Below are 13122 nucleotides of genomic sequence, written 5' to 3'. Positions count from 1 at the left end.
ACCAGTCCCTGCAGGACCCCCCCCTAGAAACACACTCACTTGATGACGATTCCCAGTGTACAATTACATTTTGAGACCCATCAGTTAGCCAGCTTTTAATCCATGTAATGTATGCCATATTAATATTTTTCTTGTTTTTAATCAAAATGTCTTACTGTGCCAAGTCAAATGCCTTACAGAATTCTAAGAATATTACATCAGCACTATTACCTTTATCAACCAAATTTATTATCTTATCACAAAACGATATCAAGTTAATTTGACAGATGTATTTTCCACAAACCCATTTGATTAGCATTAATTGTATTACCCTCTTTTAATTCTTTATTAATCATGTTCTGTATCAACCGCTCCATTATCTTGCCCTGGATCAATGTCAGATTGAAAGGTCTCTAATTACAGAGGTCATCCAATTTACACTTTTAAATATTGGCATATTAGCTTTCTTCCAGTCTTTTGGAACTTCCTCAGTGTCCCAGCACTTACTGAAAATCAACATTAACAATCCAGTGAGCATCTCAACCAGCTCTTTTAACTCTTTGATGCAAATTATCTAGACCTGCTGATTTTAAAATGGCTAACTTTAGTAGCTGCTGCTTAACATCCTCCTGAGATGCCAATGGAATGGAAAGTGTTGTCATATGACTGCGTATGATTTTTCCCCAGAAATATTTATTGACTACATCTGCCTTTTTTGTATTATTGATAATTTTACCATTTTCATCTGGTCATGGACCAATACCGTTATGCTGGCCATAGATTTCTCATTGGATCCCTTTGCTTCCCTTATCAATTTTCTAGTTCCTAGTTTCTGATTTATATTGATTACTATCAATTTCCCCTTTCTTCCATTTGCATATTATTATATATAAAATATTTTCACAGCAGCCGTCACATCGTGCTACATCCTTTTTAAAAAAAAAAAACTAATATTGCCTTCTTCCTCAGTTGTGGCTAGTAAAGTATTCTTAACGAATTCCCAGTTATCCACTTTTTTCTGATTAAATTCTTCCTGCCAGCTAATTTGGCTCATAATTGTTTTCTGCTTTGTGAAATTGGCCCTTCTAAAGCACCTCAAGTATGTATGGACTTTATTCTGTTTAACACTTAAGCTAAACTACTGTAAATTCTAGTTCTTTATGGTTTGAAGAATGTTTTTCTTTTTTAGTGAAGAAAAATTTTGTTTTTAACCTAGCAATATAAGGAATGTTAACTTTTGTTTTCCCTGATTTATTGGGGCATTTTCTATTACTCAAATATGGCTTGGCAGTTCAGCTTTTAATGAGGATGTTAAACGGTTTGGGCTAGTGTTTGGTAGCTGGGTATTCAGTGCTTAGACAGGGACACTACCATCATACCAAGGGCACATGACGAAGTGGGTGGCAGCCCACGAAGTCGTATGCCTGCGGAAATTAAATTTGTTAGTCTTTAAAGTGCTACAGGACTCTCGTTTTTATCATCATACTACTAATCATGAAGTGTTGAATTCTTAACAAAGCCACCTTTCGAAAGTTGGAGTCACAGTGGTGTTAATAACAAAAACAGACAGAAAACTAAACTTTAAACAGCCCTGGTGCCCACCTCTTCCTTTCTCTATGGCTGTGGTATCAGTTCTATGGACTCTGATGTCACAAACCTCCTCAGACGGGCTGCCAGGGCCCTCAACAGGCGCAGGCATCGGGCAGAAACTATCCTTACAAGAACCAACAAACCCCCCCCCCAATGCCTATCCGGCTTCAGGCATCGCCCTGGGCCAGGCGGGTCTCCGGTGCAGCTTGTCTTTAAAACGGATTCCCGATCAGGCAGGTTCCCCCTGCCCTGCAGCCTGCGAAGGATCTTGCCTGATCCTTACCCCATTCGTGAGGGATCATTTTCTGTGTGTGTGTGTGTGTGTGTGAGAGAGAGTGAGTAGGCCTGGTTTGGGGCTAGCCTCCTACTCCACAGCACGGGAGTCTCTATCCCAGAATAACTGAGGGTGAATTTGTTTCCCGGCCTTACGCTGGCGGGGTGGGGGAGGCGGCTGGTAGGGCCTGTCCCACCTTAGCCAGAAGTCGCTAGACTAGAAGGCCCGCCCGCCGGCTCTCGCTCCGTTTCACTCTCTGCCTGCCCGCCCGTTTGAGCTCTCCCGCTCTCTCGTGGCCGCGCTCCATCCCAGTGCCCGCGCCGCGCGCCCCCTGCCCCGGGCGGCGCTGTGCCCGCGCCCCTGCGCGATGCAGTGTGGGAATGGCTGTGGCGCTGGGGTTGGCTGAAAGAGGCGGCCAGTCGAGGTTTAATGTCCGCCATGTTGGCCGTGGCGTATTGAACGGAGCCGGAGCGGCAGAGGGGAGAAGCCAGCGCCCAGCCCAGCTGCGCCAGCCGGCGCCTCCGGGCCCCGCGTCGGAGTGCGCCCCGCCCCGCCGGGGGAGCCCCGGTTCCTCCATGAGAGCGCTCGGCGGGGTCCGGCTCTCAGCTCGGAGCGCTCTCGCTGCTGCCCCCCCCTCCCCAGTTGGAGCCGCCATCGCCGCCTAACATGAGCAAACTGTCGTTCCGGGCCCGGGCGCTGGACGCGTCCAAGCCGCTGCCCGTTTTCCGCTGCGAGGACCTGCCCGACCTGGCCGAATATGCCTCCATCAACCGGGCCGTGCCGCAGATGCCCACGGGCATGGAGAAGGAAGAGGAGTCGGTACGTGAGACCCCCCCCCGGCCGGGTCCCTCCATCCCCCCGCACCCGACCCGGGGCCCCCACCTTCGCCTCTGCGCAAGCACAAAATGGCCGCCATCTTCTCCCCGCTCTCCCCGCCCGCGGGGAGGGGGACCGGAGAGGGAGGGCGCCGAGCCTAAATCACCCCCTTGGTCCCCTCCCAAGGCTTTCCCGTGGACCCCGCCACCCCCAACCCGCCCGCCGCGGCGGCTGGCAGGGCTTTTCCCAGGCCCCGAAAGGCACAAAGGGGGTCACGTGACGCAGCGGGCGGCCGCCATTTTGTTGTCTCTGGTTCTTGGGCTGGTCCTTGTGCGGCAGCACGAGCCTGACGGCTGAGGAGGCTGCAGCGCTCTCCCGCTGTCACATGGTGACGCTGCTGAGTTAAATGCTGCGGTTGGTGGAGCGCGGCATAAGCGGTGGTGGGTGTTGTGAGGAAGCTCTGGGTATGCACGTGGTGGGTCTGTTCTGCATGTGCCGGGGCACGGCTGAGATGATGGCAGAGCAGCCAGTTTAGAGCGGGCTTCTGTGCGACTTAACTGTACCTATGGGCTCAGAAGCGTGATTAGCGCTGTGTACCCCCAGTGAAGGTTGCAGACAGGCTTACACTTCTGTCCATGGGTTATTGAATCACTGGGGGGACGCGCTACGCGCTGCCAGGCATGCTCGCTTTTAACAATAAACTTGATACAAATTACTGGCTTCCATGTAACTTTCTTTCTTGTAAATGCTATGGGGTCATTGCAGGGCGGGGGGGAAATAAGCATAAGACAGTAAGGTAGTGAAGCTTGGGGTTACAAGTCTGCTCCTTGCTACTAGCATCTTTGTGAAGGGTTTTGAATCTGACTTTACTCCCTTAACAAGAAATGCAAAACTAAAAATTTAAACTTTTGTTAGGTTTATGCCAATACTTGTAAATGTATAATCACAGAAATGCCTTCAAGCATATGGTGAACAGGAATAGTTCAGGTGCCAATCTGATACGGTTGTCACAATCAGTCTCCAATACTACTTTTTTTCTACATAGTTGTTAAAGATAATATAAAACCTGAGTTTGGAAGTTTGTCACCACTTTGTTTCTCTCTACTGTCTTATTGTAGATGTAAATATTCATTGGAAGACAGTCACTTCATGTATCTTTGCTTAAAGGGTTGTCAACTTAAAAATTGTTGGAAAACATTTTACCTGCCATTGTTACAGTGTAGCAATACTAAACCTGAAGAAACTGGGAGGATAGTCTCTATTTTTCAGTTTTAGTTTGTGCACTTGACAACTCTTGTCACTCTCATTGTTTTCCTAGATCATAGGCAGTTTTTTCCTGTTTGCCAAAGGGTTTTGTACAGCAGTAGAAAAGAGAATTTGTTTAAAAATGTGGCCTTTAAAATCACAAGTATTGGCAAAGGGAAGCTGGGGAGCAAGTGTGGCACCCTCCTTATGCTAATTATTTTAAATGTATTTGATTTCAAGTTGATAGTACTGTTTTTAAAGTGGTTGGGTTAAGATAATAGTTAAGCTCCTTCCTGCATTCCTATGGATGCTAAAAGTGAAGCTTGTTAATTTGCCTAAACCTAAGGAATGTATTCCTTTGGTTTTCAGGTACAGCAGGTGGTACATTGTATAGACAATTTACAAACCATGTGAAGTTTCATGCAACAATTTGTATTAGATAATTTCTGGATGGATTAGGAAATGTCAATCTGTGTCCTGTAATGTCTTTGTTGTAAATCTTTAAGTTGTATTTTGGAGTTTGAGGATTTATACGAATACTTAACATTTTATGTAACATCTCCAGAGCTTGTACAAACACTAACTACTGTAATTATTCACTATAGCATATTATGCTGAACTGTAATAAACATGAAATTTTCTTTGAGACTAGATCACTCAAAATTGAGTTGAATGAGATTAATGTCAATAAGAATGTTTAGATACTGTAGGTGGGTACAGTACAGAGAGACCTATTTGAATGCAGACTTTTCAGCTTTTGATATGAGATATAGTACTTCTTGATTTCCAATTGCCTTACATTTTTGTTATGCCTATCATAACAGTGGCCTGTCATCTGTATTTTAATTAAAAGTATATATTACCGGATAACTTTTTGTCTTTGTTTTATTTCTGCTATAGGCTTTGCAGAGGTGAGCCTTTTGGGGTGGAACACTATATAAGCATGAATAGCTGTTTTTAGCTAAGGCAAGCCTTTTACGAGCTAAGGCAATGTTGATAGTCATTATCGTAGGTTTTGGGCAAAGAAGAGATTTTACTAACATGAACAACCTGATTAAATGATTATGCATAGATATTTTTGCAAATAAAGCTTTAAAAACATGATTAACAAAATAAATGGCTAGCCAGACAACTCTAACTCAAATTGAACTTGCAGATGCCTTTTCTCTGATAAGATAACAACTGCAGAATATTACCTTGCCAATGGAAAACTTTTATCTTGTTGAACCCATCTAAAATTACTCTAGGAATTCTATAATGCTAATTGGTATTAAACACTTAAATCATTTTGCTTGGATTTATTACTCATTTTTTTTCTGTAGCCATTTATCTTCTTTCCAGAAGATGTTAGTGTTCAGTATAAGGCAAGATGGGCAATGTCCATTAATCTAATTTAATTGGTTGCTTTATTAGTTCTTCAAATGTCATGTAATATTTTTTGTGGGAAGGGAGTAGGAGTTAATGCATGTAGTAATAGGTCAGCTCATTTAGTATGTTCTGCGATGCTATACAATTAATGATTCATAACTATCAATTTTGCGGCTGTGAAAAATGTGTCAGATGGTGAAATAAGTACTTTCCTGTGAAATCTGATCTTGCCCATGTTGCTGGGGGAATGCTTCATCCAGGGGCGCCTAGCTGCTAATCCTGACCGGGCTTTGGAGGGATAGGACTTGCTCTTCCCCTGCATGGCCGCTCTTGGTAGGGAGATCAGACCCATCTCCGGAGGCAGCACAGAAGTGAGGGGGTGTCACTTCTGCGCTGCACTAGCCCCAGAACTTTCTGTAGCTGGGGAAGGTACCTGGAAGTGGGTCCGATCTTCTCCCAAGAGCAGCCATGCAGGGGAAAAGCAAGTCCTGTCCCTCTACATCCTGCAGGGAGTCGGGCTCGGGGTTTAGGCCCCTTCAGCTCGGGGTGCCTCCAATTTGACTGGGGCCCCAGGGCCTAGGCTCATGCGTTAATCTGCCACTGATCAAGATTAGCAGCTAGGAGCCCCCTGCTGGGGCACTCCCAGCAGCATGGGGGAAATTGGACCCACCTCCGCCTCTAGGAGCCTCCTGGATGCAGGACGTCCCACACCTGCACAGAAGTGAGGGTAATAATCCCACGACTCCCCTACAACAGCTTTTTAACACCCCCCACAGACACACACACACACCGCCTCCTTTTGGGTCAGGACCCCCCAGGGTTACAACACCATGAAATTTCAGATGTAAACATCTGAAAACATAAAATCGACTAATTTTCAAATCCTATGGCCATGACATTGACCAGAATGGACCCCGAATTTGGTAGGGCCCTAATCATAACATCCACTCCTTTAGACTTTAGAAAAGAGGGCATAGTTTAGTAGTGTGTTTTTTTTTTTTTGTTTTTTTTTAAAGAATCTGTACAATAAACTATGTTAATCAGCTCTCTGTAGCAACCTGTTGAAACTGAGTTAAAACACTATTTTTAAGTTTTACATAACGTCAAATATTTATTCATTTAAAGTTAAATTTAAGAGCTATCCTTCTGACTAAGTATCTTTTCCTGGGGAAGAATGTAATTAAAAATAAATTCAGGCATCATTCCACAAGATTATTTAAACTACTACTTGAGCATGGTGTATAAAAGGATACATGTTTTACTTCCCCTTCATTTCATCTTTCTACCCCTTTCCTTTATAAAAAAAATAAAATAAAATAAAAAAAATAAAATAAAATAAAAAATAACCAATATGGAAAATAACACAACTTTTAGTAATAAAATGGGAATCTTCAGATGAGTAAAAAGTGTTTCAGAAAATGCTAAAAGAATTAGGCCAAACATACTGGATTTCCTGTATCAGAGTCTAAAACACCCCTTTTCCCAAATGTTTTAGCTATTATTTTAAAAAATTGGCAGTCAAAAGTTTTAAGTAGTAGTTAATCCAGTTAGCTAGTATTACACTTCTTCTGTCTAATAAGACAAGACTTCAGATGTGATGGTGGTTCTGTTGAAAGGCAAAGGTCTTGCAAGTAAAAAAACTCACATGAATTACATAATGCCAGTAGATAAATAACATTTGAAGTAGTCCTCACAGTTGCTTTGGTTTAGGCCTCAAATTTCCCATGCTGCTTAGAAGCTGCACTAGAATCTCATTGCTAAGCAAATTCTCAAGTGCCTTAACCTAAGGAAATTTCCAGGAGGGGGAGTGCAAATCTTCATTAAGTTCATAAATAAAAATGCTAGTTTTTAAAAGTTCACTTTCAAAGTTTGAAAACTACAAATTATGTTTAATCATACGACATTAAATATCTACTATATTATCATACAGCCAAAAACAGAAAACATCCAGTTCTCAAACAAAGCACAGCTTTATTGCATTAGTGATTGTAAACCGACAACTGACTTAAGAGGATAGATACTCCAGTTAATGTTGCAACAATAATACAAAAATTGTTACATTAAAATGCATATATGTTGTTACAACAAACTTCACTTACACAAGGGAAGGCGAGGGAGAAAGCAGGTTTTTGCCTCTTGTTTACTTTCTTTATAACCGGTAGAGTTTGGAAGATTTTTTTTTAATGCTGGTTTTAAATTAGACATTCAGGTCCTTACTAAGCTAAAACACAAGATGACAACAGGAGAACTAGTGCAATAGTTATGCTATGAGCTGAGAGAAGTAATGCTAGTGAATCGATTTTTGGACTGCCAAACTTTTTTGGCACCTGTTTAACTTCAGTAACACTTTTTGGAAAAGGAAACCTTTTTAAAATTCAAACCTTCAAACATCCTGGGCTTAAAGGTCACCCAGCCAAAACAGAGAAGATTGGATTTGACTTTCCTAGCCTTTCTAAACAAGAAAAAAATCTTTACCACCACGAACTTACAGATCGTTTTCTGACACTATATAAAGTGTCATTAGAACTTAAATGCTTTGCAGGTCAGCTTTAAATTCATACACTGCTGCTGGAGAAAAAAGCGCTTTTTTTTTTACATCTCGCCAAAAATAACCATATTCAAGAAAATTCCCCAAAGGAGGTGCAGGTTTTAAATGTACTAGTGATGTGAGAGTATATAAATGTTAATGTCTTTTTCTTAAAAAAACCGAACACCACCACACATGACAGAAACTTTTTAAGATCTGATCCAAAAACTAGTTTGAATAGGGTGGCAGACCATATGTATCATAAACATGCATGTCCCTGAGTGACCTAGCTAGATTGATCTAATTTGTAAGTATAGACTAGGCTTGAGTTTCTTCCTCTAAATTGGATATTTAGTGGAATGTTGGCTTGCTAATGGTTATGCATCTGAGAACTTAAGGGCAACTGTAGTAGTTATAACACTTTGTTTTATTAAATAGTATAGAAAACTGTATGCAGGCTTATTGAGTGTTTCTAAAGCTAGCTCTTCTAAAGCTACTGCAGGACCCCCACCTCATCTGAGGCAGAATTATTATTGTGCAGGTAAATATGTAAATCTGGCATTTCCTAATGTTTGAGCTCTTGATTTTGTAAACAATATAAATTGCATAGTTTTTTGTAATACCACGTATGCATAAATATGTTTATGTAGATGTTTGTTGTCTGTGCCTGCAGGTATTAACTGTGCTTGTCATCTGTAAGACCGCAAGGTGAAAAGTAACTCTCTAGAAGACCTGTAAAGGCACTAAAGGCTGGACCACACACACACTGCACCAGTTTAACTAAATTGGTCTTTAGCTAGTTTTGAATTAAATCTGTCCTTATCCCTCAAGTATGTGGAGACATTTAAGATCAAACTATTTTAATTCAATAAACTGAATTAAGCTAAACCAATATTATCCATTCTTAAACAGTTTTTTAGTTCATCATGATTAAGGTTAAAATTCTGTCATGGGTATTTTTAGTAAAAGCCAGGGACAGGTCGTGGGCAATGAACAAAAAATAATGGAAGTCTGCAACCTGTCCCTGACTTTTACTAAAAATTCCCTGGGGGAGGGGGGTAAACAGAGAACTGCCAGGGCTTGCAGCTGCTCCTGTGGCAGGGGCTGACCAGTTGCTTTAACCCTGAGGGGGCTGACCCAACTCCCTACTGCCCCAGCAGGCTGGGCTACTGCTTCTGTGGCCAGGAGGGCTGGCCTCCCATCAGCTTTATGGTGGTATGGGGGGGACTGGCTGCCAATCAGCTGTTTGGCAGCACTGGCCAGGGGGGTGCTGGCATCTGATCACCTGTTTAGAAGCTCTTGGGGGCATCCCCTGCTCTGGCATCCTCAGGGCTAACAACTGCTCCAGCCCTGTTCCAGTAACGGAATTCGTGACCTCTGTGACATAATCATGTCCTTAATCATAACCAGCCAATGCATCTGTTAGACACCACTGACACTTAATGTAGTCAAGGACAGTTTTTAAAAAGTTTTAATATGTTTTATCATGTTTTCTAACGCAACTCAGTGCCTTCTGACACAGACAAAGCCTGGTCTACTCTCAAAGCTCTAGCAGTTGTTAATTTTAAAAAAGCATCCAACACACCTTTAGTTAAATAGATATAGTTAAACTGCTGTCTGTGTGCATGGTTAAATCAGATTTTTTTAAACCCTGCTTATCAATTTAAACTGATACAACCAGTTTTATTATACTTTATTATAGTTCTTATATGGCCCTTTTCATCAGATCCTAGAGTGCTTTACAAAGTTTATCCCCATTTTACAGATGGGAAACTGAGAGGCAGAGGTGAAGTGGCTTGCACAACCTTTTTATCAGGCCAGTGGGAGAGCCAGGAATGACGCCTATGTCTGAGTCCCATTCTGACACTCTATCTACCAAGCTACAACCAGTAGACATGTTTACACATGTTTGCACCAGTTTAAAGAAGTTTGTTTAAATCCATGCAGGTTGGTGTAGACAAGCCTTTAGATGAGAGTAAAATCAATGTCCACAAATACTTGTGATTTTATTAAAGATCCCATTGCACTTGTCTTAAGAGAATTTGGCCAAGGCACCCATATTAATTCAGGAAACTGCTTTCTAGGGGAGCTTCCATTGCAATTGGAAAAGACACTCAACACCTGTAGACAAATAGTTTAAACACTGTAAAATACCAGCTGCTTTTGGAGGTGTATGATCCTAAGTATAGTTTGTTTATAAGTGCCCTAGGAACCCATCAGGGCAACTGAGTACATAAATGTGAGATTATTATACAACTGCAGCAGCCAAGTCTCCAGTTTTGGAATTCCAATTGTCCCTTTCATGTGGAATCAGGGCAACTCCACAAGGTTCCAGCTCTACTTAGCAACAACAAAAAATACTGAGTTAGTAGAGTGCTAGGGACAACTTTTAAAAGGTAAGTGAAATGAACAAATCTTTCCTTCATTAGGCTTTTTAAATAGCTTCAAGTTCCCTAGTCTAAAATTGCGTTAGGGAAAATCAGGATGGTGGAGATTAATTATCTCTTTGCATGTTATTGCACTGTTTGGAGGATGCAACAAATACAATATAATTGCTTTCTAGCTTTGTTAGCACCTCCTCCAAAAGAGATTTTGTTGTTTGTTCTCTAAAGGGGCTTTCATTTTATATTCAAACCTAATCTTTCAGATACACCATTTTAAATAGTCTCTTAATCTATGCTTTGTTCACTGAGAGACATCATGATGTATATTAATAAGTTGCCATAACGTGGGGGGGGCGGGCAGCGGAGGAAATCTGGAAGAAGTGTATAAACCTTCCGGTGTTGTCTAATATCATATTGCTAAACTTGAGGTGGGTGGGTGTATATAAATAAAATTTTAAAAGCCTGAAGAGACAATTAGCCTGTCTAGTCAAACCCATATATCATGGGCCATTGAATTTCCCCTTGTTTTAGGGCTCAAAAAAGGGGTAACTTATGGAAGATACTTGATTCAATTTTTTGGTTAAAGACATCTACAGATGGAGAATCCACCACTTCTCCTGGTAGCTTATTCCAATATTTAACAGCGAGGGTGATTTTAAAGTTTGTGCCTTATTTCTAATTTGAATTTGTCTGGTTTCAACTGACCAGCTAATCATTCTTGTTATGCAGTTTTCCACTAGGCTTTTTCCACTTTATTACCTGATATTTTTTCTGTGAAGGTACTTATGCACCATAATCAACTGACCCCTCAAGTATCTTGATAAGGTAAACAGATGTTGCTCTTGCTTCTACCAAAATAAACAAATATAGTAAAGTAGAATCATGCTACATACATAGGATCAATCACAACAAACTAGAATCTTGTGGTGTTAGCCATCAGTTTTCATAAATGAATTTCATATATGAAAAGTTGAGCGCTACCATAGATGTATTTAAATGGTTAAGAAAGGCATGATCCTTGTCAGTTCTTTGGAGGATGGAAGATTCTGATGGTCAAGTAATTTGAATCTGTTTTGGTGATTCTAGCTCTGGCAGATCACAAGGTATTGGACTTTGCACCAGTGTGTTAAACTAATTAAAACAAATAGTCTATTGGTATCTTTTTAACTCTGTCTTAGATTCCTCTTCCCAGCAAAGTCCATGGGGCACTTATCTTCACATCACAAGTAGCATCTTCAAGAAATGTTATAGAAACTGTTTGATACTGGGACTCATGGCACCTCTGACTTCAAGTTTTAATACAGCCAATTGTAAGGTCATATATCTAGGAAGAAAAGAACATAGATCACACTTGCAAGATGTGGCAGGGGAAGGAGGATTGTATCCTGGCTAACAATGATGGTGGAAAAAGACTTACAGATCACAGTAGATAACCAGTTAATTATGAGCTACCAGTGTGATTCTGTAGCTGAGAGGCCAAACAAAATCCTTGAGCATATAAATGGGAATATCAACTAGGAGTAGGAAGGTTGTATCACTTATGTATACAGCATTAGTGAAACAGTTTACTGGAATACTGTGTCTAGGTCTGATGTTCACACTTCAAAAAGGATGTAGGAAAAATTAGAAGCAGTTTGGAAAAGAAGTACAAGAATGACTTGAGGCCTAGAAAAACACATGAAAGTCCTGGGAAAGGTTGGGTGTGAATTTAAAGCAAAATAGCAATTCTGGAGTAATACACAAGCCCTAAAGAAGCACAGTCTCCATAATCATAATCAAGTCACCACTTAGCCTTCTTGTGGTCTACAGATACTTACACGTGGAAGAGATTTTTGATAGTAGACTATTTAGGAGAAAAAGGCATAATGAGACTAATGGTTGGAAAATGAAGTTAGAAAAATTCAGGATAGAAATAAGGTACAAATCTTTAACAGTGAGTAATTAATCATTGGAACAACTTACCTAGACATGTAGTGGATTTTTTTATCACTTAAAGTTTAAATCAAGACTGGATATCTTTCTAAAATATATGATGTAGCTCAACCAGAAGCTATGAACTCGATGCAGAACTCACTGGGTGAAATCAATGGCCTGTGTCAGACTAAATGATCACCATAATGGTCCCTCTTTGGCTTTAATATCTGACTATGTGAAAGATGGGATGGGATTAAGCAGAGGAACAAATATTAACTTTATTAAAAAGTTTTACAAATTAATAGTCAGTAAAACATACTAAAATATTTTTACTAAAGGAACCCTTATGTTGGGGATCACAATGACCTGATTTCAATCGTGTCTTTTACCTTTAAACACAACCTGATTTTTAGCAGCCAATATCTCATGATCTACTTGAGTGACTTTAGTGCTTCACAGTACTCAGAATGTAAGATTCCAGGCTTTGAAATGGTGGTAAGGTACAAGACCGTGACCCCTACAATTTATTAAAATTTAAGTTTGGAGGAAGGGAGGAGGCAAAATGGTAAATTGTGATTCTGAAGATGTAATATCTGGTGACAATGAAACAAGTGCTATATGCAGTTGGAAATCCCAGTTCACCAGGATTATTTGGTGTTTGTAGGCTTTATAATTTATCAGTCTTAAACCTCTAGTCTCATGCACTAGAGTTGTGTGGGGTTTTTTGTTGGTTTGTGTGCGTCCCTTGCATTTTATACTGAAAATCCTCTGGCCTTGGACCAGTGTAAAATTTCAATCCCTTCATATGAATTACTACCCTTATATATATTTTCTTTCTCACGTCTCATTCCCCATTGTCTTTCCCTCAGATTCTAAGGGAAAGGTGAATGTAAACTGTCAAGCATTACACACAAAGGACTACTCCCAAATTAAACTTCTGCACAAGCAGTAGGGTTGTTTTGTTTGGTTTTTTAATTGTGTGTGTAAAATAAAAAAAGATAGCGTGCACTTGCATGCATAGGATA

The 13122-nt window shown here is 40.7% G+C and overlaps 1 protein-coding gene across 6 annotated transcripts in view; it reads left to right on the top strand.

Annotated features, from left to right (window-relative positions):
• EPC1 (enhancer of polycomb homolog 1) overlaps positions 1-13122 on the top strand; it is a 100498-nt gene that overhangs the window by 31565 nt on the left and 55811 nt on the right. For 4 of the 6 annotated variants that reach the window (XR_010918702.1, XM_067542609.1, XM_067542611.1 and 1 more), the window contains exon 1: positions 2273-2662. The exons of the other annotated variants lie outside the window; for them this stretch is intronic. Coding sequence is in view for 3 of the 4 variants with exons in the window: in XM_067542609.1 (XP_067398710.1) it covers positions 2510-2662 (153 nt within the window). In the remaining variant the exon portion in view is untranslated. Of the gene's footprint in view, positions 1-2272; positions 2663-13122 lie in introns of those variants that run through there. 6 annotated transcript variants of the gene reach the window in all.

Source organism: Emydura macquarii, unplaced genomic scaffold (assembly GCF_026122565.2).
Source record: "Emydura macquarii macquarii isolate MOO-44397 ecotype Brisbane River unplaced genomic scaffold, CSIRO-AGI_Emac_v2 contig_719, whole genome shotgun sequence".
Classification (NCBI taxonomy): Eukaryota; Metazoa; Chordata; order Testudines; family Chelidae; genus Emydura; species Emydura macquarii.
This window is presented reverse-complemented; position numbering and strand designations above follow the sequence as displayed.